At 43.4% G+C, this 25390-nt stretch overlaps 1 protein-coding gene across 7 annotated transcripts in view; it reads left to right on the top strand.

Moving 5' to 3' along the window:
• Positions 1-25390, top strand: part of pacs2 (phosphofurin acidic cluster sorting protein 2) — a 348015-nt gene that overhangs the window by 309524 nt on the left and 13101 nt on the right. For 5 of the 7 annotated variants that reach the window (XM_068039604.1, XM_068039602.1, XM_068039608.1 and 2 more), the window contains 4 exons: positions 9042-9196; positions 12179-12289; positions 16605-16713; positions 19989-20021. In XM_068039604.1, coding sequence (XP_067895705.1) covers positions 9042-9196; positions 12179-12289; positions 16605-16713; positions 19989-20021 — 408 coding nt within the window. The remainder of the gene's footprint in view (positions 1-9041; positions 9197-12178; positions 12290-16604; positions 16714-19988; positions 20022-25390) is intronic. The other 2 variants (XM_068039606.1, XM_068039603.1) reach the window with 1 other exon arrangement.

Raw genomic sequence — 25390 nt, 5'->3', positions numbered from 1 at the left:
GATCATGCCATCAAAGTAAAGGCGAAGGTGGCAGCCAGAAACAGCATCTTAAGGAAGCTAGCCAACTCTAAATGGGGAAGTGACCTGAGAACATTAAAACAACTACTGTTGCCCTGAACCACATTTTTTTTATTCGTTCATGGGATGTGGGCGTCACTGGCCAGGCCAGCATTTATTGCCCATCCATAATTTCCCTTGAGAAGGTGGTGGTGAACTGCCTTCTTGAACTGCTGCAGTCCATTTGGGGTAGGTAGACCCACAGTGCTGTTAGGAAGGGAGTTCCAGGATTTTGACCCAGCGACAGTGAAGGAACGGCGATATAATTCCAAGTCAGGATGGTGTGTGACTTGGAGGGGAACTTGCAGGTGGTGGTGTTCCCATATATTTGCTGCCCTTGTCCTTCTAGTTGGTAGAGGTCGCGGGTTTGGAAGATGCTGTCTAAGGAGCCTTGGTGCATTGCTGCAGTGCATCTTGTAGATGGTACACACTGCTGTCACTGTGCGTTGGTGGTGGAGGGAGTGCATGTTTGTAGATGGGGTGCCAATCAAGCGGGCTGCTTTGTCCTGAATGGTGTTGAGCTTCTTGAGCCTTGTTGGAGCTGCACCCATCCAGGCAAGTGGAGAGTATTCCATCACACTCCTGACTTGTGCCTTGTAGATGGTGGACAGGCATGGGGAGTCAAGACGTGAGTTACTCGCCTCAGGATTCCTAGCCTCTGAGTGCAAGGCTGATGGTTCCATTTAAAATCTATAGACTTCACAGTTTTAATAGTTCTTTCACTTGTGTATGGATACAAGGATAGCTCCACCATCTGATTTGAATTCCCTTAATTTCCTCACACTTGGTGGAAGGAAAGGGAGCCTCACCCAGCTTTGGTGGCATCCCAGAGACAAATGGGTCGTCAATGGGAGTCTCTGACCAATGGAGCAGCAGGTCTGCCAAAACTCAGAAATGAAAAGGAGATGAACTGCAAGTGTCTCACAGGTTTCATTACAAGAGCTACTGCCTAGCATTAATCAGTGTAGAGATATCTCCCAAAACACAATTTGATAATGCATTTGGCACCATGCTGGAATAAACTTTGACATGGGCCCCATGAATCGATGTACAACATCATATTTGTTTGAAAGTTTCAGACTTCTGAACCTACCATCACAGAGTAACACACCTATCAAGAGACTCACTCCCTTCACTGTTCAAACTGGAGCTAATGATTCAGTTACTTTTGTCACCTTCTTCCTGATAATTAGTGAGAGGAGTCCCAATAATCATCAAAAAGTGCTGCAGTAACTCAACTGAGCTTTGCGTGACGAGTGATTGTTTACCATCTTGCTGTGGCAACCCCCCCTACCCTACCTTAGTCCCTGAATGATACTGAGGAGATTTCCCCACGAGGAAAACCGGGGAATTTGGTAAGAGCAATTGTGGGCTGCAGTGATAAGGTGCATTGACTGAAGTCTGGAAACAGATAGCTAACTTGTTCTTGCAACCAGGGATATTGCTTGGCACAGAGACCCAGAGAAAGAGGGATTAAACTTCTGAGCACATAGCTACTCAGCAGCTGAATATGCCTGCCCAGTCTGGGAGCACTCTCCCCATGCCAGAAGTTGGATCCCATCCTTAACACAGCTTGCAGAGCTATTATTGACTGCCTGAAACTTACTAAAGTGGACAATCTGTACCTGCTTGCTGGTATTGCTCCACCTGCCTTAAGGAGGCCAGTTACATCAAGAGTAGAACAGACAAAGCAGACCAGTGACCCTCGTCATCCTCTCTTCCAGAAAGAGCCAGAAACAAAGAGGCTCAAATCGAGGGGCAGCTTCTTACGTACTTTCCAGCCCCCAAGACAGTATCCCCCATAGCTGCCGCCTTGCTGATTGGTCAACAAATCTACACATGAAGGCACACGAGTTGTCTAATGACCCAGAGGAATTTCTTTTATCAGGAGCCAAAGAAACATTGCCTACTTGGCTGTGCTTCAATTACCTCAGGACTGGTGTCAGCCACTGCAAAGCCTTATGTAGAAGTGGGGATATAGCCAAACACATTCTGTCAACTGACTACGGAGGCATCCCTAAAGATGGCCTCTCCAACCAGAGCCTTGCAACCCTGAAGAGTTGAAGGTCTTCAACTTGCGACGCAGAGACAGCGTAGAACAGTGGCGAGGGAAGATGTAGCAACATGATAAGAAGACAACCTGAAAGGGTATTGGAAGCAGATTCGATAACAACTTTCAAAACAGAATTGGAAAACTACTTGAGAAAAACTTTTACAGGGATATGGGGAAAGAACAGGGGAGTGGGACTAATAGTATAGCTCGTTTAAAGAGCCATCACTGGCACGATGAGCCAAATGGCATCCTTCTGTGCTCATCATTCTATGATGTAATCAGTTTTCAAGCTACCTGAAGCTGGAACGGTCCTGGTAATATTTGTGATGGGGATCCATTGTATAGAATGGTATACTGAGGGCATATGTCACTACTTCCTTTATTACATTGTCAGCCAGTGTTTCTAATTAACTTGAAGACCACCAACCTATGCAGCCCCATATTCAAGGACTGTTCCAGAAATACTGCAGTCACCCATATTGTGAGCTCCTCATTTTAGAGGCACAACTCTGGGCAATTGTGGAGTAAAGCCAGTATCTTCTCCATGGAGAAGGAATATATAAAAAAGTGCAAGGCTGATGGTTCCATTTAAAATCTATAGGCTTCACAGTTTTAATAGTTCTTTCACTTGTGTATGGATACAAGGATAGCTCCGCCATCTGATTTGAATTCCCTTATTTTCCTCACACTTGGTGGAAGGAAAGGGAGCCTCACCCAGCTTTGGTGGCATCCCAGAGACAAATGGGTCGTCAATGGGAGTCTCTGACCAATGGAGCAGCAGGTCTGCCAAAACTCAGAAATGAAAAGGAGATGAACTGCAAGTGTCTCACAGGTTTCATTACAAGAGCTACTGCCTAGCATTAATCAGTGTAGAGATATCTCCCAAAACACAATTTGATAATGCATTTGGCACCATTCTGGAATAAGCTTTGACATGGGCCCCATGAATCGATGTACAACAGCATATTTGTTTGAAAGTTTTCAGACTTCTGAATCTACCATCGCAGAGTAACACACCTATCAAGAGACTCACTCCCTTCACTGTTCAAACTGGAGCTAATGATTCAGTTACTTTTGTCACCTTCTTCCTGATAATTAGTGAGAGGAGTCCCAATAATCATCAAAAAGTGCTGCAGTAACTCAACTGAGCTTTGCGTGACGAGTGATTGTTTACCGTCTTGCTGTGGCAATCCCCCCTACCCTACCTTAGTCCCTGAATGATACTGAGGCGATTTCCCCACGAGGAAAACTGGGGAATTTGGTAAGAGCAATTGTGGGCTGCAGTGGTAAGGTGCATTGACTGAAGTCTGGAAACAGATAGCTAACTTGTTCTTGCAGCCAGAGATATTGCTTGGCACAGAGACCCAGAGAAAGAGGGATTAAACTTCTGAGCACATAGCTACACCGTCACAGAGACTGACAACTTGCACCTCCATAACATCACCCGACTATGCCTCTGCCACAACTTATTGAATCATGGAATGGTTACAGTATGGAAGGAGGCGATTTGGCCCATCGAGTCCGTCTGACTCTCTGCAAGAGCAATTTAGCTCTGCCCTTTCCCCATAGCCCTGCAAATTTTTTCTCTTGAAGGCCATGATTATATCAGCCTCCACCACACTCTCGGGCAGTGCATTCCAGATCCTAACCACTCGCTGCATAAAAAAAGTTTTTTCTTGCTGTCGCTGTTGGCTCTTTTGCCAATCACATTAAATCTGTCCTCTGGTTATTGACCCTACTGCCAGTGAGAACAGTTTTTCTCTATACTTTGTCTGGATGCCTCATGATTTTGAACACCTCTATGAAATCACCTCTCAACCTTCTGGAAAACAAGCCCAGCTTTTCCAATATATCGACGTAACTGAAGTACCTCATCCCTGGAACCATTTTCATAAATATTTTCTGCACCCTCGCTAAAGCCTTCACATTCTTCCTAAAATGCAGTGCCCAGAATTGGACACAATACTCTGGCTGAGGCCAAACTAGTGTTTTATAAAGGTTCATCATAACTTCATAGAATGTCTACAGCACAGAAGGAGGCCATTTGGCCTGACAGGCTTGTGCCAGCTCTCTGCAAGAGCAACTCACCTAGTCCCACTCCATGACCTTTTGCCCTTAGCCCTGCAAATTTTTTCTCTTCAGATAATTCTCCAGCTCTCTTTTGAAGGCCTCAATTGATAATGTCTGATCATCTCAATATTTTTCTTCACGTTATGCAGTGACCTTAGTCTGGAAAATCTTTCCAGTTAAGAAGTTTTAGATTGATTACATAGTTTATGCCATGACACCACACTCTCAGGCAGAGCATTCCAGATCCTAATGACTGGCTGCGTAAAAAAGTTTTTCTTTATGTTGCTGTTGCTTCTTTTGCCAATCACCTCAAATTGGTGTCCTCTGGTTCTGGATCCCTTGGCCAGTGGGAACAGTTTCTCCCTATCTACTCTGTCCAGACCCCTCATGATTTTGAACGCCTCTATCAAATCGCCTCTTAATCTCTCTTCTCGAGGGAGAACAGACCCAGCTTCTCCAACCTATGCAAGTAACTGAAGTTCCTCACCCCTGAAACCATTCTTGTGAATCTGTTCTGCATCCTCTCTAATGCCTTAACATCCTTCCTAAAGTGTGGTGCCCAGAACTGGACACAATACTCCAGTTGACCCCAAACCTCTGTTTTTTTTACTGGTTTATCATAACTTTCTTGTTCTTGTACTCTGCCCTTATTTATAAATCCCAGGATCCCATATACTTTATTAGCCACTTTCTCAACCTGCCCAGCAACCTTCAATGATTTGTGCACATAGACCCCCAAATCCCTCTGCTCCTGCACCCCCTTTAGAATTGTACCCTTTATTTTCTATTGCCTCTCCTCATTCTTCTTACCAAAATGAATCACTTCGCACTTTTCTGCATTAAATTTCATCTGCCATATGTCCATTCATTCCACCAGTCTGTCTATGTCCTCTTGAAATTTATCGCTATCCTCTTCACAGTTCACAATACTTCCAAGTTTTGTGTCATCTGCACATTTTGAAATTGTGCCATGTATGCCCAAGTCTAGGTCATTAATATATCTATCAAGAAAAGCAGGGGTCCTGGCACCAATTCCTGGAAACCCGACTATATACCTTGCTCTAGTCTGAAAAACGACCGTTCACTACTATTCTGTTTCCTGTTGCTCAGCCAATTTTGTATCCATGCTGCTACTGTCCCTTTTATTCCATGGGCTCTAACTTAGCTGACAAGCCTGTTATGTGGCACTTTATTAAATACTTTTTGAAAGTCCATGCACACCACATCAACCGCATTACTCTCCATTACCTCAACAAAAAACTCAAGCAAGTTAGTTAAGCACGATTTATCCTTAACAAATCCAGCTAGCTTTCTTTAATTAAACCACAGTTGCCCAAATGACTGTTAATTGTGTCCCGAATTGTCATTTCTAAAAGCTTTCCCAAGACTGAGGTGAAACTGACTGGCCTGTAGTTGCTGACCTTGTCCTTACACCCTTTTTTTGAACAAGTGTGTAACATATGTAATTCTCCGGTCCACTGGCACCACCCCTGTATCTAAAAAGGTTTGGAATATTATGGGCAGTGCCTCCACAGTTTCCACCCTTACTTTCCTTAGCATCCTTGGATGCATCTCATCCGGTCCTGGTTCGTTATCAACTTTAAGTACAGACAGCCTATCTAGAACCTCCTCTTTATCAATTTTTAGCCCATCCAGTTTCAACTAACGCCTCTTTCACCGTGACTTGGGCAGCATCTTCTTTACTAAAGACAGATCCCGTATGCTTTTTTAGCCACTTTCTGAATCTGCCCTGTCACCTTCAAAGATTTGTGCACATCTACCCCCCCCACCCCTTCCAGGTGTCTCTATTCCTGCACCCCCATTAGAATTGCACCCTTTAGTTTATATTACCTCTCCTCATTCTTCCTACCAAAATATATCACTTCGCACTTCTGTGTTAAATTTCATCTGCCATTTGTCCTCCCATTTCCACAAGCCTGTCAATATCCTCTTGAAATCTATCATTATCCTCCTCCCAGTTCACAGTTCTTTAAAGTTTTATCATCTGCAAATTTTGAAATTTTGCTCTGTACACCAAGTCTCAGTCATTAATATATATCAAGAAAAACAGTGGTCCCAGTCCTGACCCCTGGGGAGCCCACCGTATACCTTCCCCCAATCTGAAAAACAACCATTTACCACTACTCTTTTATCACTCAGACAATTTTATATCCATGCTGCCACTGTCCCTTTAATTCTTGCCAACTTTGCTGGCAAGTCTATTATGTATCACTTTATCAAACACCCTTTGGAAGTCCATATAAACCACAACAAATGCATTACCTTCATCAACCCTCTCCGTTACCTCATCATAAAACTCCATCAAGTTGGTTAAACACAATTTGCCTTTAAGAAATCAATGTTAGCTTTCCTTAATTAATGTACACTTTTTTTTTTATTCATTCATGGGATGTGGGCATCGCTGGCCAGGCCAGCATTTATTGCCCATCCATAATTGCCCTTGAGAAGGTGGTGGTGAGCTGCCTTCTTGAACCGCTGCAGTCCATTTGGGGTAGGTATACCCACAGTGCTGTTAGGAAGGGAGTTCCAGGACTTCGACCCAGCGACAGTGAAGGAACGGCGATATAGTTCCAAGTCAGGATGGTGTGTGACTTGGAGGGGAACTTGCAGGTGGTGGTGTTCCCATGTATTTGCTGCCCTTGTCCTTCTAGTTGGTAGAGGTCGCGGGTTTGGAAGGTTCTGTCCAAGGAGCCTTGGTGCATTGCTGAAGTGCATCTTGTCGATGGTACACACTGCTGCCACGGTGCGTCGGTGGCGGAGGGAGTGAATGTTTGTAGATGGGGTGCCAATCAAGCGGGCTGCTTTGTCCTAGATGGTGTTGAGCTTCTCGAGTGTTGTTGGAGCTACTCCCATCCAAGCAAGTGGAGAGTATTCCATCACACTCCTGACTTGTGCCTTGTAGATGGTGGACAGGCTTTGGGGAGTCATGAGGTGAGTTACTCGCCTCAGGATTCCTAGCCTCTGACCTGCTCTTGTAACCACAGTATTTATATGGCTATCCAGTTCAGTTTCTGGTCAATGATAACCCCTAGGATGTTGATAGTGGGGGATTCAGTGATGGTAATGCTGTTGAATGTCAAGGGGAGATGGTTAGATTCTCTCTTGTTGGAGATGGTCATTGCCTGGCACTTGTGTGGCGCGAATGTTACTTGCCACGTATCAGCCCAAGCCAGGATATTGTCCAGGTCTTGCTGCATTTCTACAGTATCTGAGGAATCACGAATGGTGCTGAACATTGTGCAATCATCCGCGAACATCCCCACTTCTGACTTTATGATTGAAGGAAGGTCATCGATGAAGCAGCTGAAGATGGTTGGACCTAGGACACTACCCTGAGGAACTCCTGCAGTGATGTCCTGGAGCTCAGATGATTGACCTTCAACAACCACAACATCATCTTTTGTGCTAGGTATAACTCCAGCCAGCGGAGGGTTTTCCCCCTCATTCCCATTGACCTCAGTTTTGTTAGGGCTCCTTGATGCCTTACTCGGTCAAATGCTGCCTTGATGTCAAGGGCAGTCACTCTCACCTCACCTCTTGAGTTCAGCTCTTTTGTCCATGTTTGAACCAAGGCTGTAATGAGGTCAGGAGCTGAGTGGCCCTGGCGGAACCCAAACTGAGCATCACTGAGCAGGTTGTTGCTAAGCAAGTGCTGCTTGATGGCACTGTTGATGACACCTTCCATCACTTTACTGATGATTGAGAGTAGACTGATGGGGCGGTAATTGGCTGGGTTGTACTTGTCCTGCTTTTTGAGTGCAGGACATACCTGGGCAATTTTCCACATTACAGGGTAGATGCCAATGTTGTAGCTGTACTGGAACAGTTTGGCTAGGGGCGCGGCAAGTTCTGGAGCACAGGTCTTCTGTACTATTGCCAGAGATGAGGAGGAGTTTCTTCTCAGAGTCGTTAATCTTTGGAATTCTCTTCCCCACAGAGCAGTGGAGGCTGGGCCATTGAATATATTCAAGGCTGAGTTAGACAGAGTTTTGATCGACAAGGGAGTCGAGGGTTATGGGAGGCAGGCAGGAAAGTGGAGTTAAGGCCAAAAGCAGATCAACCATGATCTTATTGAATGGCCGAACAGGCTCAAGGGACCGAATGGCCTACTCCTGCTCCTATTTCTTATGATCTCTAAAAACTTTCCAACCACCAAAGTTAAACTGAGTGGCCTGCAGTTGCTGATTCTTTCCTTACACCCTTCTGCTGAAATCTTCATCCGTGCCTATATTACCTCTACAGTTGAGTATTTGACCACCCTTCTGTCTGGCTTCCCACATTCGACCCTCTGTAAACTTGAGGTCATCCAAAACTCTGCTGCCCGTGTCCTAACTCGTTCAAGTTCCGTTCACCCATCATCCCTGTGTTCGGTGACCTACATTGACTCCCTGTTGAGCAATTCCTATATTTCTAAAAATTCTCATCCTTGATTTTAAATCCCTGCCTGACCTCGCCCTTCTGTATCTTTAATATCCTGTAGCTCTAGAACCCTCAGATTCTTGCGCTGCTCCAATTTTGGCCTGTTGCACATTCCCAATTTAAATTGTTCACCATTCGTGGCTGTGCCTTCAGCTTCCGGATCTCTGGAATCCCCTCCCTAAACTCTCTGCCTCTCTATCCACCTTAAGATGCTTGTTTGACCTCCTTGTTTGACCATGTCCTAATATCTGTTTATGTGGCTTGATGTTAAATTTAGCTTGCTAACACTTCTGTGAAGTACCTTGGGTCATTTTACTGCGTTAAAGGTGCTATATAAATGCAAGTTGTTGTTGAAGTAACATAAGCTCTTTTGTTAAACAAAAAGCACTGAATGATGCTTAATTTTCCTGCTTGCTTTCAGCTGCAACTGTAACTCCCAAACTCCAAACCCCATTAAAGTGACTGTGGCAGGGCCCCAGCATTACCTAAGCGCTATTCTACGGCTCTTTGTGGAGCAGCTGTCGCACAAGACTCCTGACTGGCTTGGCTACATGAGGTTCCTCATCATACCCCTTGGTATGTTCACTACAAATATGTTAAGATAGTTATTATGTTGTGGCACTCCACCCAATTCTGCCTTTCCGCACATTGATTTTGTTAAAAGATTTAATGATTGTTTATGCTTGAGCAGGAGGTGTTAAAAGTGAGGGTTAACAGAAGGGGGATTTGTGAAGCTGAACATGATCTGGGCCATGTTGTTCCTCGTACCACCAGGCAGGAATTTGACGCTGGCTGTGGAGGTTGAAAGCCAATGATATCAAGGTTCACTTCAGGGTGATGTTAGAACCTCCTGGTGGCCACTCATAGGTAGCATGGAGGCGCAGGTCATCTGCCTGTCCTCTGTCAGACATTGGTTCTTGCTGTAAGAAACTAACAAAGGGATCGAAACATTGGAAGTATTACAAAAAAATTGTCTGGGGTGTGTGTTTGTTCAGAAAATATTAGCGGTGGTTAATGAGGTGATCATACCATGTCAAACTGGGAGTGCTCATTAGGACATTGTAGAGAAAACTTTACTCATCTAATCACTGCTGTAATTTACTATTGGACACTAAAATTGAAAATGTGTTCCATTTGTCAGCACTGACATCCCTCAGCTTTATGAGCACTAATTTCACAGCAGCAAGAGTTGGCCTTTCAGCTCCATGGCCTGTTTCACCATTCAGTGAGATTGTGACAGATCTGTATCTTAACTCCATTTACCCGCCTTGGTTACATATCTCTTAATATCCTTGCCTAACACAAATCTATCAATCTCAGTTTCAAAATTATACAAAAATCAAGAAAGAAAGAGGAGGAAATTATCACACTTCATAAAAAGGAAAACTCAGAGAAACTATGTTATAATGAATAACAGATGGTTGGCAGTGATTTTAAGGTATTAACTTAGTTTTGTTTTCTGTGGGTGTTTGTTGCTTCACTGTCACATTGTAGAGACATGATTTGAATTTTAACCTTGTGACTCAGTGTCAGCCATCTGTTCTACCATAGGGTATAGAATTGCAGATGAAGTGTTATGGGGTGGTGCTGAAAAAAAATCCCCAGATACTGGAACATTGTTAGTTTTTGTAAAAAGCCACAAATTGATTCATTTGGACCCAATTAGAGTGTGCTGAACTGAGTCAAAATCTAAGACCTGTCATATCACTTAAAAATATTGCTGGGAGTAGAATACATGCAGATAAGCTTATATAATACAGCTTAGAATGCGGTGTGGTGTTCAAATCTTCAGAAGAAGGAATTTTCCTCCACACAAAATCCGATGGCAGGTTGTTCAACCTTGTCTGTCTAAGAGCAAAAGACCAAAGTACGGAAAGCCCTCATCAGGGAATTCCTCTTTGCTGACGATGCTGCATTAACATCTTACACAGAAGAGTGTCTGCAGAGACTCAATGACAGAATTGCGGCTGCCTGCAATGAATTTGGCCTAACCATCAGCCTCAAGAAAAGGAACATCATGGGACAGGACGTCAGAAATGCTCCATCCATCAATATCGGCGACTACGCCCTGGAAGTGGTTCAAGAGTTCACTCTCCTAGGCTCAACTATCACCAGTAACCTGTCTCTCGATGCAGAAATCAACATGCGCATGGGAAAGGCTTCCACTGCTATGTCCAGACTGGCCAAGAAAGTGTGGGAAAATGGTGCACTGACGCGGAACACAAAAGTCCGAGTGTATCAAGCCTGTGTCCTCAGTACCTTGCTCTACGGCAGCGAGGCTTGTACAACGTATGTCAGCCAAGAGCGACGTCTCAATTCATTCCATCTTCGCTGCCTCCGGAGAATCCTTGGCATCAGGTGGCAGGACCGTATCTCCAGCGCAGAAGTCCTTGAGACAGCCAACATCCCCAGCACATACACCCTACTGAGCCAGCGGCGCTTGAGATGGCTTGGCCATGTGAGCCGCATGGAAGATGGCAGGATCCCCAAAGACACATTTTACAGCGAGCTCGTCACCGATATCAGACCCACCAGTGGTCCATGTCTCCGCTTTAAAGACGTCTGCAAACGCGACATGAAGTCCTGTGACATTGATCCCAAGTCGTGGGAGTCAGTTGCCAGTGATTGCCAGAGCTGGCGGACAGCCATAAAGGTGGGGTTAAAGTGTGGCGAGTCGAAGAGACTTAACAGTTGGCAGGAAAAAAGACAGAGGCGCAAGGGGAGAGCCAACTGTGTAACAGCCCTGACAACCAATTTTATCTGCAGCACCTGTGGAAGAGTCTGTCGCTCTAGAATTGGCCTTTATAGCCATTCCAGGCGCTGCTTCACAAACCACTGACCACCTCCAGGCGCTTACCCATTATCTCTCGAGACAAGGAGGCCAAAGAAGAAGAGTGGGGAGTATACAGGCCTTTATCTATAATACAGCTAGGAGAGGGATATATAGAGGACAGCATCTATAATACAGCTTGGAGTGGGATATATACAGGGCAGCTTCTGTAATACAGCTGTGAGAGTGTATACATGCAGCATAGCTTCTTAAACACCTACCGCAGCCTCCATAGCAGCTGCTGGTTCTCCCTGCAGTCTCGACAGCAGCTGTTGGGACTTACCACAATCTTGACGCATAGCTGCTGGGATCTCCAGCAGTCTTGACAGCTGCTTTGACCTGCTTACAACTACAAGAGGCAGCTGTAGGGATTTTCCTGTTGACTATGCACTGCAAAAAACTGAAAACAGAGAAAAAGTATACAGATAATTTTCAGGGCTATGGGGAAAGAACTGGCACAGGCTCATTGGTCTGAATGACCTGCTTCTGTGCTGTATGATTCTAGGATTCTAAGATGTTAAATCTTAGAGTTCTAGAATCATTTTTTAAAAGTGAATTAATAGTCCAATTTAGAAGCTTAGTACAAAGCTTTATTACCATTGTCCATCTCAGTTAAAAATGAAAATGTAAAAGTAAGAGGCAGCAAGTTATAGATAAGGTGGTTGCAGTTGAAGCGCTGTTGTTATCTGGCTGTATATATTGGAACATGCACATTTCTTTCTCTCTAGGTTCTCACCCAGTGGCCAAATACCTCAGCTCCATAGATTACAGGTACAACAATTTCTTCCAGGATGCAGCATGGCAAGATTTTTTCGCCAAAACAGATGCCCCTTCTATAGGTAAAGAATGTGTTGCGATGCATTGAAATCACTGTGACTTTGTCAGAGTCGAGGCTACATTGAATTACCATGTTGTCAGAAATCTGCTGTCAGCGTGTTTAGTTAATTTCCTTGTTTTAATTGTTGATTTTAATGTTGAATAATATAACATAATTGCTGAGAATGATTTCATTATGTGAAATTCAGGGATGAGAAAGAAACAATTTACATTTATGTAATGCCTTTCACATCCTCAGGATGTCCCCATGTACTTTACAACCAATAAATAACCTCTGAAGTGCAGTCACTGTTATATGGACTAGTGCAATAACTAATTTCCACTCAAGTACTGAGTTAAATAACATGATGACCTGTTTTAAATGATTGATAGAGGAATGATTGCTCCTTGCCCTTTGAAATAGTGCCATGAGTTGTTCCACCTGAGAAGGCCTCAGTTTAACTTTTCATCCAAAAGAAGGCGCCTCTGATAGTGCAGCACTTCCTCAGTCCTGCACTAAAGTGCCAATCTAGCTTTGTCCTCAAGTATCTGGAGCAATACTTAAACTCACTACCTTCTGATTCAGAGGCAAGAATGCTACCATTAGGTGCAGGCTGACTCTTGGGGGCATTTGCCCAGTCATAGCTCATTCCTGTAGCACAGTAACTCTCTCATCATGGCATTTAATTGAACCTGAATAATGTCTTTGCTTCTAGCTCTTTTCTTGGTTGGGTTATTCTTTGGATCAAAGCATTTATCTTTTTATTAATTTCCATTTAATGTACTGCTTAAACGTGGTGCCAATAAATCATGGAAACTGGTCTCTGAACTGACCGACATGACTTGGAGCAAATGAATGTTTCACTCTGCTGGCTTTCTTAGTTCACTGGATATTGAAAAAAATAGATTAGTCCCTGTTCTCTTCTTTGGTTTGATGACCATGATTTTTAAAGTGACTGAAACATTAATCTTTATTACACAATGTGGACTTCCATGCAGTTTGGTTTTAGTGTCTCTCTCTTTTCAGAAAGCAGTGATGAGTGTGAGTGATGCACTTTGTTTTCACATTGACTTAGTTGATTTTTATACTAATCTATTATGATTTAAATTCAGTATGTGGGCATGCATTTATTTGAAGACTCTTAAGTCCCTGTTACTCCTGTTGGTGGTGCTGTATTAGGTATTTTCAATTGTCATGCAGACCCCCCCCCCCCCCCCACCTGCCAAGAATGAGGCATATTAATTTTGTCATATAAACAATGATTTTAAACTGTTGCTGGAGCAAGGAAATGCTGAGGCTGGAAACAACATTTACATACTAACAGACAGTGCTTGTGGAGACAAAGGAACATTCCTTGACACATTCAACCCACAATGGACTTTGATCACCAGACATCGAAGATGAGGAAACTCACATTCCAGGATGACTGCTAAGATGGCCGAATCCACAAACAGACGTGGTCAAACCAGCTAGTCACATGACTAACCTGCTGGGCAACCTGAGTTTTTTCAATTGAAGGCAGTTTGAACTGGAGAGAGAGACTGTTTGCTCCTGGACTATAAAGACCTCTCCTGGCTGGCTCACCACAGCCGCTCCTGTCTGCTCCCATCTCTTTCTCACAAGCCTCTGGACCATTGAAGACACATGAGTTTCAAGAGAGAAAAAGTTTCCTACATCTTACAAGGTTTAAGAAGAATACTGGGCCCCAATGAAAAGCAAGACCTACCTACAATCAAGGACTCTCCAGTGAGCACAAAGAACAGTAACCAAAACCATCTTCAGATATTGCCTCAAACTTTTCCACTTTATTTTTCTGCTCTATCTGCATGTGTATATTGAGTATGCATGCTAGCGTGGGCACGTGAGTATCCATAGGCGTTAACCGAATTAGAGTTTAAGTTTAATAAAGTTTCTTCTTTAAACTTGAGAAAACCTGTTTGTGCTGGTTTCTTTGCCTTATAATTGGAAAGCAGTGAACAAGGATTCACCAAGGGGAAGCTAAAGACACGGTGTGTTTAAAATTAAACCCTGTTACTGTAAGACCAGGTGAAGGCACACCATGGCTGCTATTTTATAATGAGATTATATCACCCTCTGCACCAACTGGTTCCCACAATTCACTCAAATGATTTCTAAAAATTCCTTTCAACTACTATGTTTGTTCCTCAGTGACTGAAATTTCAAATGCCCAAAATAAAGGTTTAAGCAAAATAGATTACATATTTCACAATTACAATTGCATTTATCTGTCTTTTAATGTCCACATTTTGATTTGAAGGCATCAGCCTTGCCCAAAGACATGGGCTTGGAGCTGCCATTTTTGTCCAGACGTTGAGTTCAAGATTCGAGGACTAGGGGTTGCAGTTTAAAGTTAAAGGAAAATGGAAAATTAGGCAATGCCTTTTGTTCTTATAAGGGGGCAATAGAATAGATTGCTAGCATAGGTGGTGGGACAGCGTTTAAAGAAGGACTTTAGGAATTCCTGTTGGAGAAAGCAGATACAGGCTATTGGTGCAAGAATCATAGTAAGGAACCTAGGGGAAGACACAGAAGTGCAGGTTAGATGGACCAATGGTCTCATCCAAAATCTTAGTAATTTATTATGTGATTACTCCAACTACGGCATGCCTCTGAAAATTGTTTCCTAAATGGATGATAATCCCAGCCAAATTCTAATTATATATACGTGCATTTTTAAAATTATTTGCCCTACCTGTTTTCACCTGATCTGTTACTTGGTGCTGATTAGTCCTGAATGTCTGGTTCTGTGAATGCAGTTGTTTGTCCTCATTATTGTTGTTGGGAGGTTTGTGGTAGTGACCTGCTAAATGGCACCCTTTATTTTTCTTCACATCTGCCCTCCCTTCCCTGTAGGGATATGGCATGGCCTCCATCTGACAACTGTCAGCTCAACACAGTTCAGTTGAAGGCTGAAGGGAGTTGGGTGGTGGGAACTCCATTCCATAGAGCTATTGCATATGTTATGCAATTGAGTCAAACCTGAAAATAAATGTGAGGTTCTTGAATACCAGGTTAAGCAGTTTGAGGCACCTAAGGCATATTGCAACAATGCTACATTGGCCTAATGTCCCACTGATGGAAAACAGAGCTTCACTTTTGAACAGTCATTTTGTGTTAACCACTTCTCATTAACTCTCTTCTCTTCCCGCCTCCTCGATCCAACACCCTTTTCCCTATTACTCTCCTAGGTATAATTTCTCACGTATCAGCCATCCCCCAGTTCATCAAACAAAGGGCCATTCCCAATGTATGAGCCCACAGGTTGAGTGTTAGCAGCCGAGCCCAACCCTCCCATGACCTGATGCAGGGCTCACTGGATAGTGATTGGGTGCAAAAACCATGGCTCATTTCTTCTCCAGCTGCATTCCCCACCCAATAACTCAGGAGTGAATTGTAGCGCCCTCTTCTGTCCCTGCTTACTGATCACAGTTGGGATCGAATTTGGGATTGAACCTGGGATCTTCCTCTTTAAGGCTCAGTATTACACCAGGTGTTGCATTTACCCATGAGTCAACAGGAACATCTTATGCTATTTTTCTAATTGTAGAAGAGTCCTTTGTCAAAATAACCCTCTAAATATCAAAATCATGTGCATTTTTATTTACTTTTCTAATTAAATTCACTTGATTCTACCTCAGTGACATTTACACAACTATCACATTATTTTTGCTGCACAGATTAAAGGTGATCTGTGATTCAGTAGTAGCACTCTCGCCTGTGAGTCAGAAGGTCTTGTATTCCAAAGTCCCACTCCAGAGACTTTAGTACATAATCTAGGCTGGCATTCCAACAGTACTGAGGGGAGCGATAATGTCACAGGTGCCGTCTTTCACATCAGACTTTAAAATGAGGCTCCGTCTGCCCCCAGGTGGACATGAAAGATCCTATGGCACTGTTCAGGGAAAAGGAGGGGAGTTTTATCCAATGTCCTGGCCAACATTTATCCCTGAACCAACATCAATAAAATAAATTATCTGGTCATTTAATTATGTGGGAGCTCGCTGTACGAAATTGGCTGCCACTTTTCCTACATTGCAACAGTGACTGCACTTCAAAAGTACTTTGTTGCTGAAAAGTGCTTTGAAATGTCCTGAAGTTGTGAAAGGCGTTATATAAATGCAAGTCCTTGCTTTCTTGTTTTCTTTCATTTACGCTGTGCATAGATGGGTATTACTTCTTAGTTAACGAATTACTGGCTGAGATTCTATTTTTTCACTCTTTCATTTTTTGAAGGCACCTGTGTTTTTGTGAGAAAGGCGGGCTGTTAATAATGGAGCTAATGACCTGTCTAACCTTTCGATTGTGTCTAATTACAGTGCAGGAAATACCAGATGTTGTCACGAGAGTTACCCAGTACATCTCCAATGCAAACATCGCCCACCAATTACCTATAGCAGAAGCTATGTTAACTTACAAACAGAAAAGGTACATGCATTGTTTTCACACTGAGTTGTGGTTGAGTTTCATTTGAAAATAATTAGTACTTTCAAGAAATGTTATGTAATCTACAACCTGGAACAGTCAGAGGAGCTTTTATAGATGAGATTCTGTGACAGCAACAGATGGTTTCCATGGCAATAGATTAATTGCCGAAGCCAGCAGGTAATGATATTTGAGATTGTATCAGTCTGTACACCAATATTAATCACTAGGGTGCAATAATTGTGCACACTATCACAGAAATATTTACACTTTACTGACCATAAACCAATCTGTTGCTCTCACTGCATACCTGTCTTTAGTGAAATGTTGTCATGAAACCTTCTGTTATAGCACTGCACCTGTTGCAAGCCAGCAGGACTTTAGTTGCTGAATTTTCATTCATTGTATCCCATATTAGGTGATGTGTTTTCACAGCCTGCACCTTATCATAATGTAGAGTGCTTGGCTGCGGAGGGCTCTTAGGATGTTTAGTTTAGTTTAGTGATACAGCACTGAAACAGGCCCTTCGGCCCACCGAGTCTGTGCCGATCATCAACCACCCATTTATACTAATCCTACACTAATTCCATATTCCTACCACATCCCCACCTGTCCCTATATTTCCCTACCACCTACCTATACTAGTGGCAATTTATAGTGGTCAATTAACCTATCAACCTGCAAGTCTTTGGCATGTGGGAGGAAACCGGAGCACCCGGAGGAAACCCACGCAGACACAGGGAGAACTTGCAAACTCCACACAGGCAGTACCCAGAATTGAACCCGGGTCGCTGGAGCTGTGAGGCTGCGGTGCTAACCACTGCGCCACTGTGCCAGCCAGTAGCCTGCACCCATCTTGCTTAGATATACCCACGGATGCAAATTAACTGGGCCACAATGCTTAACTATGGGAATGTCTCAGCACCGAGTACCTCTTTCAAAAATTAAACCGTTAAAGAGACAGAGTTAAGTTTAACATTTTGTGTATTTTTTGCTGCAATATTTTTGTCCAAAATGAGTTACTGACTGGGTAGAGTTATTGACTCTGACATTGAGAGAAAGATCACAGTCATGAACAAAGAATGTTGGAGGGAAGAGTTACCAAGCTCCACAGTGCAAGGAACTGGATTAACATTGGCAGAGATAAAGTCAGAAACACAAGGCGATGAAGGACTAGTTACTGAGTGACCGTGTGAGGGAGCTGGATTAACATCAGTAGGAATACAGTTAGTAACACAAGGTGCTGGGGGAGGGGTTACTGAGTAAAGGTCTGCAAAGGAAACCCGACCGAGCCCGAATGCCGGACCCGGATGTGTGACCCGACCCGAACCCAACACATGTCGTTGGGTCCCGTCGGGGTCGGGTCGGATAGCAGGCCTTTACATCAGTACATGGGTATAGGCCTACTACCCGACCCGACCTGACGGCGTGTCGGGTTCGGGTCGGGTCGCACTTCCGAGTCCGGCATTCGGGCTCGCTCAGGTTTCCTTTGCAGACCTTTATCTCACATATAAGGCTATCCAACAGGGCATTGCAGCGCTTTATTACTGAGTGACAGTGTGAGGGAGCTGGATTAACATCAGTTAATACAGTCAGTAACAGAGGGCTGGGGAAGGGGTTACTGATCCTGATATTGACACAGTCATTGATTTGGGGGTGGGGAAAGAGGAGAGAGGAACTCGCTGCTTGTCTTTCCAGCAGCAGCTTGTATTCATATAGCATCTTCAATGTAATAAAACATCGCGAGGCACTTCACAGCAGCATCCTAAAGCAAAATTTGACATTGAGCCACATAGGTGATATTAGGGCAAATAGCCAAAAGCTTAGTCAAGGAAATGGGTTTTATGGATCACCTTAAAAAAGGAAAGAGAGGCAGCGAGGTTTAGGGAGGAAATTCCAGAGCTTGGGGCCTAGGCAGCTGAAGGCATGGCAACCATTGGTGGAGCTCTTAAAATCGGCTCTATACATTCAGTTTGTTCACACAGCTGTGCTCAGTCACTCCTGCATTACACAGTTAATCATAATTCTTTGTAATTGGTCTGATAAGCAAATAGTACTGATGACAAGACTCTGGAAATAATTATGATTGCCTAATAGCATGTAACTGAACAGACTGCACTCCACCCTGGTGCAAAACTCTTTGGGATAAAGTTACTTTAGAGGAAGGTATATGATAGCAAAATACTTGCATTATCTATGATTACCAAATAATATTATAGCAGCCTGGGATTATAGTATTTATGCTTTACCTTTAAGTTTACATGTGTGGTTATTACTTTAAAATTCAAATGCCCCTTTCACACTGGCTGTAGTTAAAATAGCATCTTGCACAGGTTTTCTGCAACTTTTTCAATTAGGTGATATAGATTTAAGACAAGTGCAGCAGAAGCATGCTGTGCCAAAACTGCTGTTTGTAGCTTAGAAGCTGCAGTAGCAGAAGCTTAAAGAAACTTGAATGAATTTCCCATCAATTGCTTTTGCAAGTGAGCAGGCTCTATTTATTGGGTTGGAAGCAAAGTCTTGGCTGCAAAGCTACTCACTTAAATCAAGTTAATTTGATGGATGCCAACAAGGCAATACTTTTGCTTAAAAAAGAACAATTTAAAATTGTATGTTTCAAGATACCATGCACCATGTCTCACCTAGAGGCTCCTGCATTGTTACCTCTCACCCACACATCTATGTCATCACTGAGTTGATCCTCTCTATGGATATCTCCATTTGTTCCACCTGTGATCTGACAGGAGTTGAACAAGACTCATAGGCAACATCCTTGTGGACAGACCCAATGAACACTCCTTCCAAGGTGGTGTTTTGTGTGAGTGCAGAGGAAGTTAAAACTTTATCGATGCCCATGCTGCAAAATGATGCAGCCTCCTGATCCAACAACAGATAGGTGTGCACATGTTGAACTATTGTGTTGTGCCAAGCTAGGGCTTTCGATGGGCAGCAAGAATGGCATTGAAAGCAAGAGACATTATAGAAGGGGCATATTTGCATTTGAAAATGGAAATGTTCTCAATGTAATGTTGGGGAAACTGTGTTCTATCAGTAACTCTTTCTCTGTAATATCATGCATTTAGTTTCAATGAGCACAGTATATTGTTCGCTCATGCAACATGCAGCCAGGTATAATATGCACTTGGGCTGTCTTTACTACTTGACTGTGAGCAGCCAGTGAGGAAGGGGCAGGGCCTTATATTGACAGAACCCTCAGAACACCTTGTTCCCTGTAATAATGTCTGATTTTTGTTTTCTTGTGGTTGCTTTCAATAAAGGAAAAAGAGCTTTCATTTTGATTTTAACATAAGGTACCAGAGTCTGCTTGGGTTTTTGTTTTTTTTTATATATAATGCTTTCTTGATATATATTTAATGCCAGTCTTCTCTTCTTGGCTTAACATAGTTGCCTGGAATGATGAGTGGATTAATATTGTATTACTTAAAATTGGAGATTTGTTCCATCTGCTGGAGCACATTAACCTTTGAGAGTAGCATACAGTTTTAGTATTTCTTGTAAATATACTTGCATGCTTGAAAGAAACCATTTACTGGTGTAGAATCTGAAAAAGAAATTACGCTACTATAGAAGTCATTACTTTATCTGGTCTTGCCTATATAAACTGCTATTCCACTTAATTTCCCCCTCCTGCATTAATGACCTCTATAAATATGCAGATGAATTTCAATACATTACAGTTTCCTTGATATCACTGTACTGTGCATACATGTCATCACCACTAAACATGACAGAATAGACTGATAACACAGCACTGGGCAATCTTCTGCTCGAGATATGGATGGCAAGGCCGGTATTTTTTAAAGGTGGTGTTGGGACACATTCCTGAACTGCAGTCCTGTGCTTAAGATGCTCCCACGTGCTGTAAGGTAGGGAGTTCCAGAATTTTGACCTAGTGACAACGAAGGAACTGCAATACATGTCCAAGTTAGGCTGCTGTGTGACTTGGAGGTGATGGATTTCCCATAACGGAACTGCTCTTGGCCTTCCCAGTGGTAAAGATTGCAGTGCTGGAATTTTCTGTCAAAATAATACACACAAATCATCAAAACTGCTCCCGATACGCCTGCTCAGCGATGAGTTTGCGTATTCTCTTCAGATTATTTTTTTCCATTTAAAAAAAAAAGTTATTTTAAATGAATTATTTTGGGCCAGCAGCAGTGGAATGTTTGCCAGTCAGGTAACCCTATCTCGCTGCAAGTTTCAGCTGAATGCATGACAACAGGAATGATATTCTAACAATTTTTTTTCTCCCCTCATCATCCCTTATCTTCGTATGCTGTCTGAGCTTTCCTGATGCCACAAACAAGATGGTAAATTCATGGCTATGTAGGGTAGTCATTGGTCCAAACCCACTTCTTTCAACTTAGTAGAGCACAGAATCATGTACCACAGAAGGAGGCCATTTGGCCCATCGTGCCTGTACCAGCTATCCAGGTCATTCCACTCCCCTACGCTTTCCCCATCTCCCTTTCAAATATTTATCCAATTCCCTTTTGAAACTTACTATTGAATCTGTTTCTACACTTTTTCAGGCAGTATATTCCACATCATCATAACTCTCTGTGTAAAACAAAAAGTTCTTCTCTCCCTCTAATTCTTTTGCCAGCTACCCTAAATTTGTGTCCCCTGGTTACCGACCACCCCCACCCCCCTGCCCGTTCCCCCCCCCCCCCCCACCCCCCACCCCCCACCCCCGGCCAATGGAAAATGTTCTCCTGATTTACTTTATCAAAACCATTCATAATTTTGAATATCTCTATTGAATCTCCACTTAACTTCCTCTGCTGTAAGGAGAACAATCCTGGCAGATGTCAGAAACATACTGCAGCTCATTGTCCCAATATCCTTTGTATATTTATAGGTCTAAGCATCACTAAATTGGCACCTGCTGTTACTACTTACAGGGAACTGGAGAGGTCTTGTGGCAAATAATACTATGCTTTTATTTCTACATACACTGAAACCAACTTTAAAAAACAGCCTTTTACATAAAAGTTGCTTAGTCCAATAAAGGATACTAAACCTCTCTACCATTGATCATAAGTTCATCAGCCCCCTGTGCTTTCTAATCAATTTGTTTTCCAGACCACTTGTACAAAAATTGCTTACCTGTTAAACAAGTAAAAGATAAAGACCGGCTTAAATAGTAATGTTTGCCTTTTATTCTGCTGGCTTCTCTTACCCCTGTTGATTTGCTAACTGGTTGATAGCCTCTTGGCCTGCCTTGTGATCCTGCAGTTATCCGGATGCTTGTGATTTGAAACTGGGCTTTTGGAGTGTGCTGACATCTCCTCCTGGTCACTGCAGTACAGAGTCATGAAAGTACGCAAAAGACTCTACTGAACTGCCTGTAGCAGGAGTTGAAGCAGACTGTGTGCTAGTGTGTCTGAGGTTCACAGCAATTCCACATTGCAGCAATACAGTACTGTTGATTACTATACATGGTCCACTAATATATTTCCTAATATTTTGGCCCTTCTATAAGTCACTATACTGAATCCGAAAGAATGGGCAAGCCCCTGCCAGAATATGTCAATGCCACTTTATAGCTGGCAGCAAGATGTTTAGTAGTGGTCCAGGGGCGACTCCTCTCATGGGGCAATCGTGCCAACCTATTTGGTATTTCTATGTATGGGCACTCATATCACAGGGAATTGAACCTGCACGCTTAGATGCTGTGCCTCAGTGCTTCAGAGTTTTAATAGACTACACTGCCAAGAAACACACGTTTATTAGCTCATGATGTTTCCCAGCACCCCTAGATGAAAAGTAGTGGTGAGTTTGTCCTTTAAGGTTTGGACGTGTCATATAACACTTTCACCAAGGCCTGCCTTTTGCTTAACCGTAGGCAGCAATAATTGCCTGACTAGTTTCACAGTTCAAGAAACCTGGCAGTTTACTTTAGATACTCCATTTATCCACAAGAATCTTAACATGGTTCCATCTATGTTTTAGGAACATACACCAAACTGATACAGAGGTAGAAGCCTCCACTGATTGCTCTGAAAATAGACCACTAGCCCCTGTCACCAGTGTTGAAAAGCCATGCTCAAAGGGAATCCCATTTTCTCTGATATTGGCACATGATGACACTGTTTTAAATCCACAAATAGAAATTAACCATACATTCCCAAAACTGACCCAAGGGTCCCAGTACTCTCTCAAAGATCCCCTGTCCTGCAATACTCCCAGTAAGCACCCAAGTACAAAGAACAAAGAAAATTACAGCACAGGAACAGGCCCTTCGGCCCTCCAAGCCTGCGCCGATCCTCCATCTAAACCTGTCACCTATTTTCTAAGGGTCTGTATCTCTTTGCTTCCTGCCCATTCATGTATCTGTCTAGATACATCTTAAAAGACGCTATCGTGCCCGCGTCTACCACCTCCGCTGGCAACGCGTTCCAGGCACCCACCACCCTCTGCGTAAAGAACTTTCCACGCATATCCCCCCTAAACTTTTCCCCTCTCACTTTGAACTCGTGACCCCTAGTAATTGAATCCCCCACTCTGGGGAAAAAGCTTCTTACTATCCACCATGTGTATACCTCTCATGATTTTGTACACCTCAATCAGGTCCCCCCTCAACCTCCGTCTTTCTAATGAAAATAATCCTAATCTACTCAACCTCTCTTCATAGCTAGTGCCCTCCATACCAGGCAACATCCTGGTGAACCTCCTCTGCACCCTCTCCAAAGCATCTACATCCTTTTGGTAATGTGGCGACCAGAACTGCACGCAGTATTCCAAATGTGGCCGAACCAAAGTCCTATACAACTGTAACATGACCTGCCAACTCTTGTACTCAATACCCCGTCCGATGAAGGAAAGCATGCCGTATGCCTTCTTGACCACTCTATTGACCTGCGTTGCCACCTTCAGGGAACAATGGACCTGAACACCCAAATCTCTCTGGACATCAATTTTCCCCAGGACTTTTCCATTTATTGTATAGTTCACTCTTGAATTGGATCTTCCAAAATGCATCACCTTGCATTTGCCCGGATTGAACTCCATCTGCCATTTCTCTGCCCAACTCTCCAATCTGTCTATATTCTGCTGTATTCTCTGACAGTCCCCTTCACTATCTGCTACTCCACCAATCTTAGTGTCATCTGCAAACTTGCTAATCAGACCACCTATACTTTCCTCCAAATCATTTATGTATATCAGAAACAACAGTGGTCCCAGCACGGATCCCTGTGGAACACCACTGGTCACACGTCTCCATTTTGAGAAACTCCCTTCTACTGCTACTCTCTGTCTCCTGTTGCCCAGCCAGTTTTTTATCCATCTAGCTAGTACACCCTGGACCCCATGCGACTTCACTTTCTCCATCAACCTACCATGGGGAACCTTATCAAACGCCTTACTGAAGTCCATGTATATGACATCTACAGCCCTTCCCTCATCAATCAACTTTGTCACTTCCTCAAAGAATTCTGTTAAGTTGGTAAGACATGACCTTCCTTGCACAAAACCATGTTGCCTATCACTGATAAGCCCATTTTCTTCCAAATGGGAATAGATCCTATCCCTCAGTATCTTCTCCAGCAGCTTCCCTACCACTGACATCAGGCTCACCGGTCTATAATTACCTGGATTATCCCTGCTACCCTTCTTAAACAAGGGGACAACATTAGCAATTCTCCAGTCCTCCGGGACCTCACCCGTGTTTAAGGAAGTTGCAAAGATATCTGTTAAGGACCCAACTATTTCCTCTCTCGCTTCCCTCAGTAACCTGGGATAGATCCCATCCGGACCTGGGGACTTGTCCACCTTAATGCCTTTTAGAATACCCAACACGTCCTCCCTCCTTATGCCGACTTGACCTTGAGTAATCAAACATCTATCCCTAACCTCAACATCCGTCATGTCCCTCTCCTCGGTGAATACCGATGCAAAGTACTCGTTTAGAATCTCACCCATTTTCTCTGACTCCACGCATAATTTTCCTCCTTTGTCCTTGAGTGGGCCAATCCTTTCTCTAGTTACCCTCTTGCTCCTTATATATGAATAAAAGGCTTTGGGATTTTCCTTAACCCTGTTTGCTAAAGATATTTCATGACCCCTTTTAGCCCTCTTAATTCCTCGTTTCAGATTGGTCCGACATTCCCGATATTCTTCCAAAGCTTCGTCTTTCTTCAGCCGCCTAGACCTTATGTATGCTTCCTTTTTCCTCTTAGCTAGTTTCACAATTTCACCTGTCATCCATGGTTCCCTAATCTTGCCATTTCTATCCCTCATTTTCACAGGAACATGTCTCTCCCGCACGCTAATCAACCTCTCTTTAAAAGCTTCACACATATCAAATGTGGATTTATCTTCAAACTGCTCCCAATCTACATTCCCCAGCTCCTACCGAATTTTGGTTAAGTTGGCCTTCCCCCAATTTAGCACTCTTCCTTTAGGACCACTCTCGTCTTTGTCCATGAGTATTCTAAAACTTACGGAATTGTGATCACTATTCCCAAAGTAGTCCCCTACTGAAACTTCAACCACCTGGCCGGGCTCATTCTCCAACACCAGGTCCAGTATGGCCCCTTCCCGAGTTGGACTATTTACATACTGCTCGAGAAAACCCTCCTGGATGCTCCTTACAAATTCTGCTCCATCTAGACCTCTAACACTAAGTACTCACCTAAGGGTTCCCGTCTCCTTT

The sequence above is a fragment of the Heterodontus francisci genome, chromosome 9 (genome assembly GCF_036365525.1).
Source record: "Heterodontus francisci isolate sHetFra1 chromosome 9, sHetFra1.hap1, whole genome shotgun sequence".
Classification (NCBI taxonomy): Eukaryota; Metazoa; Chordata; class Chondrichthyes; order Heterodontiformes; family Heterodontidae; genus Heterodontus; species Heterodontus francisci.
The sequence above is the reverse complement of the archived record's forward strand: the minus strand, read 5'-3'. Positions and strand labels throughout refer to the sequence as shown.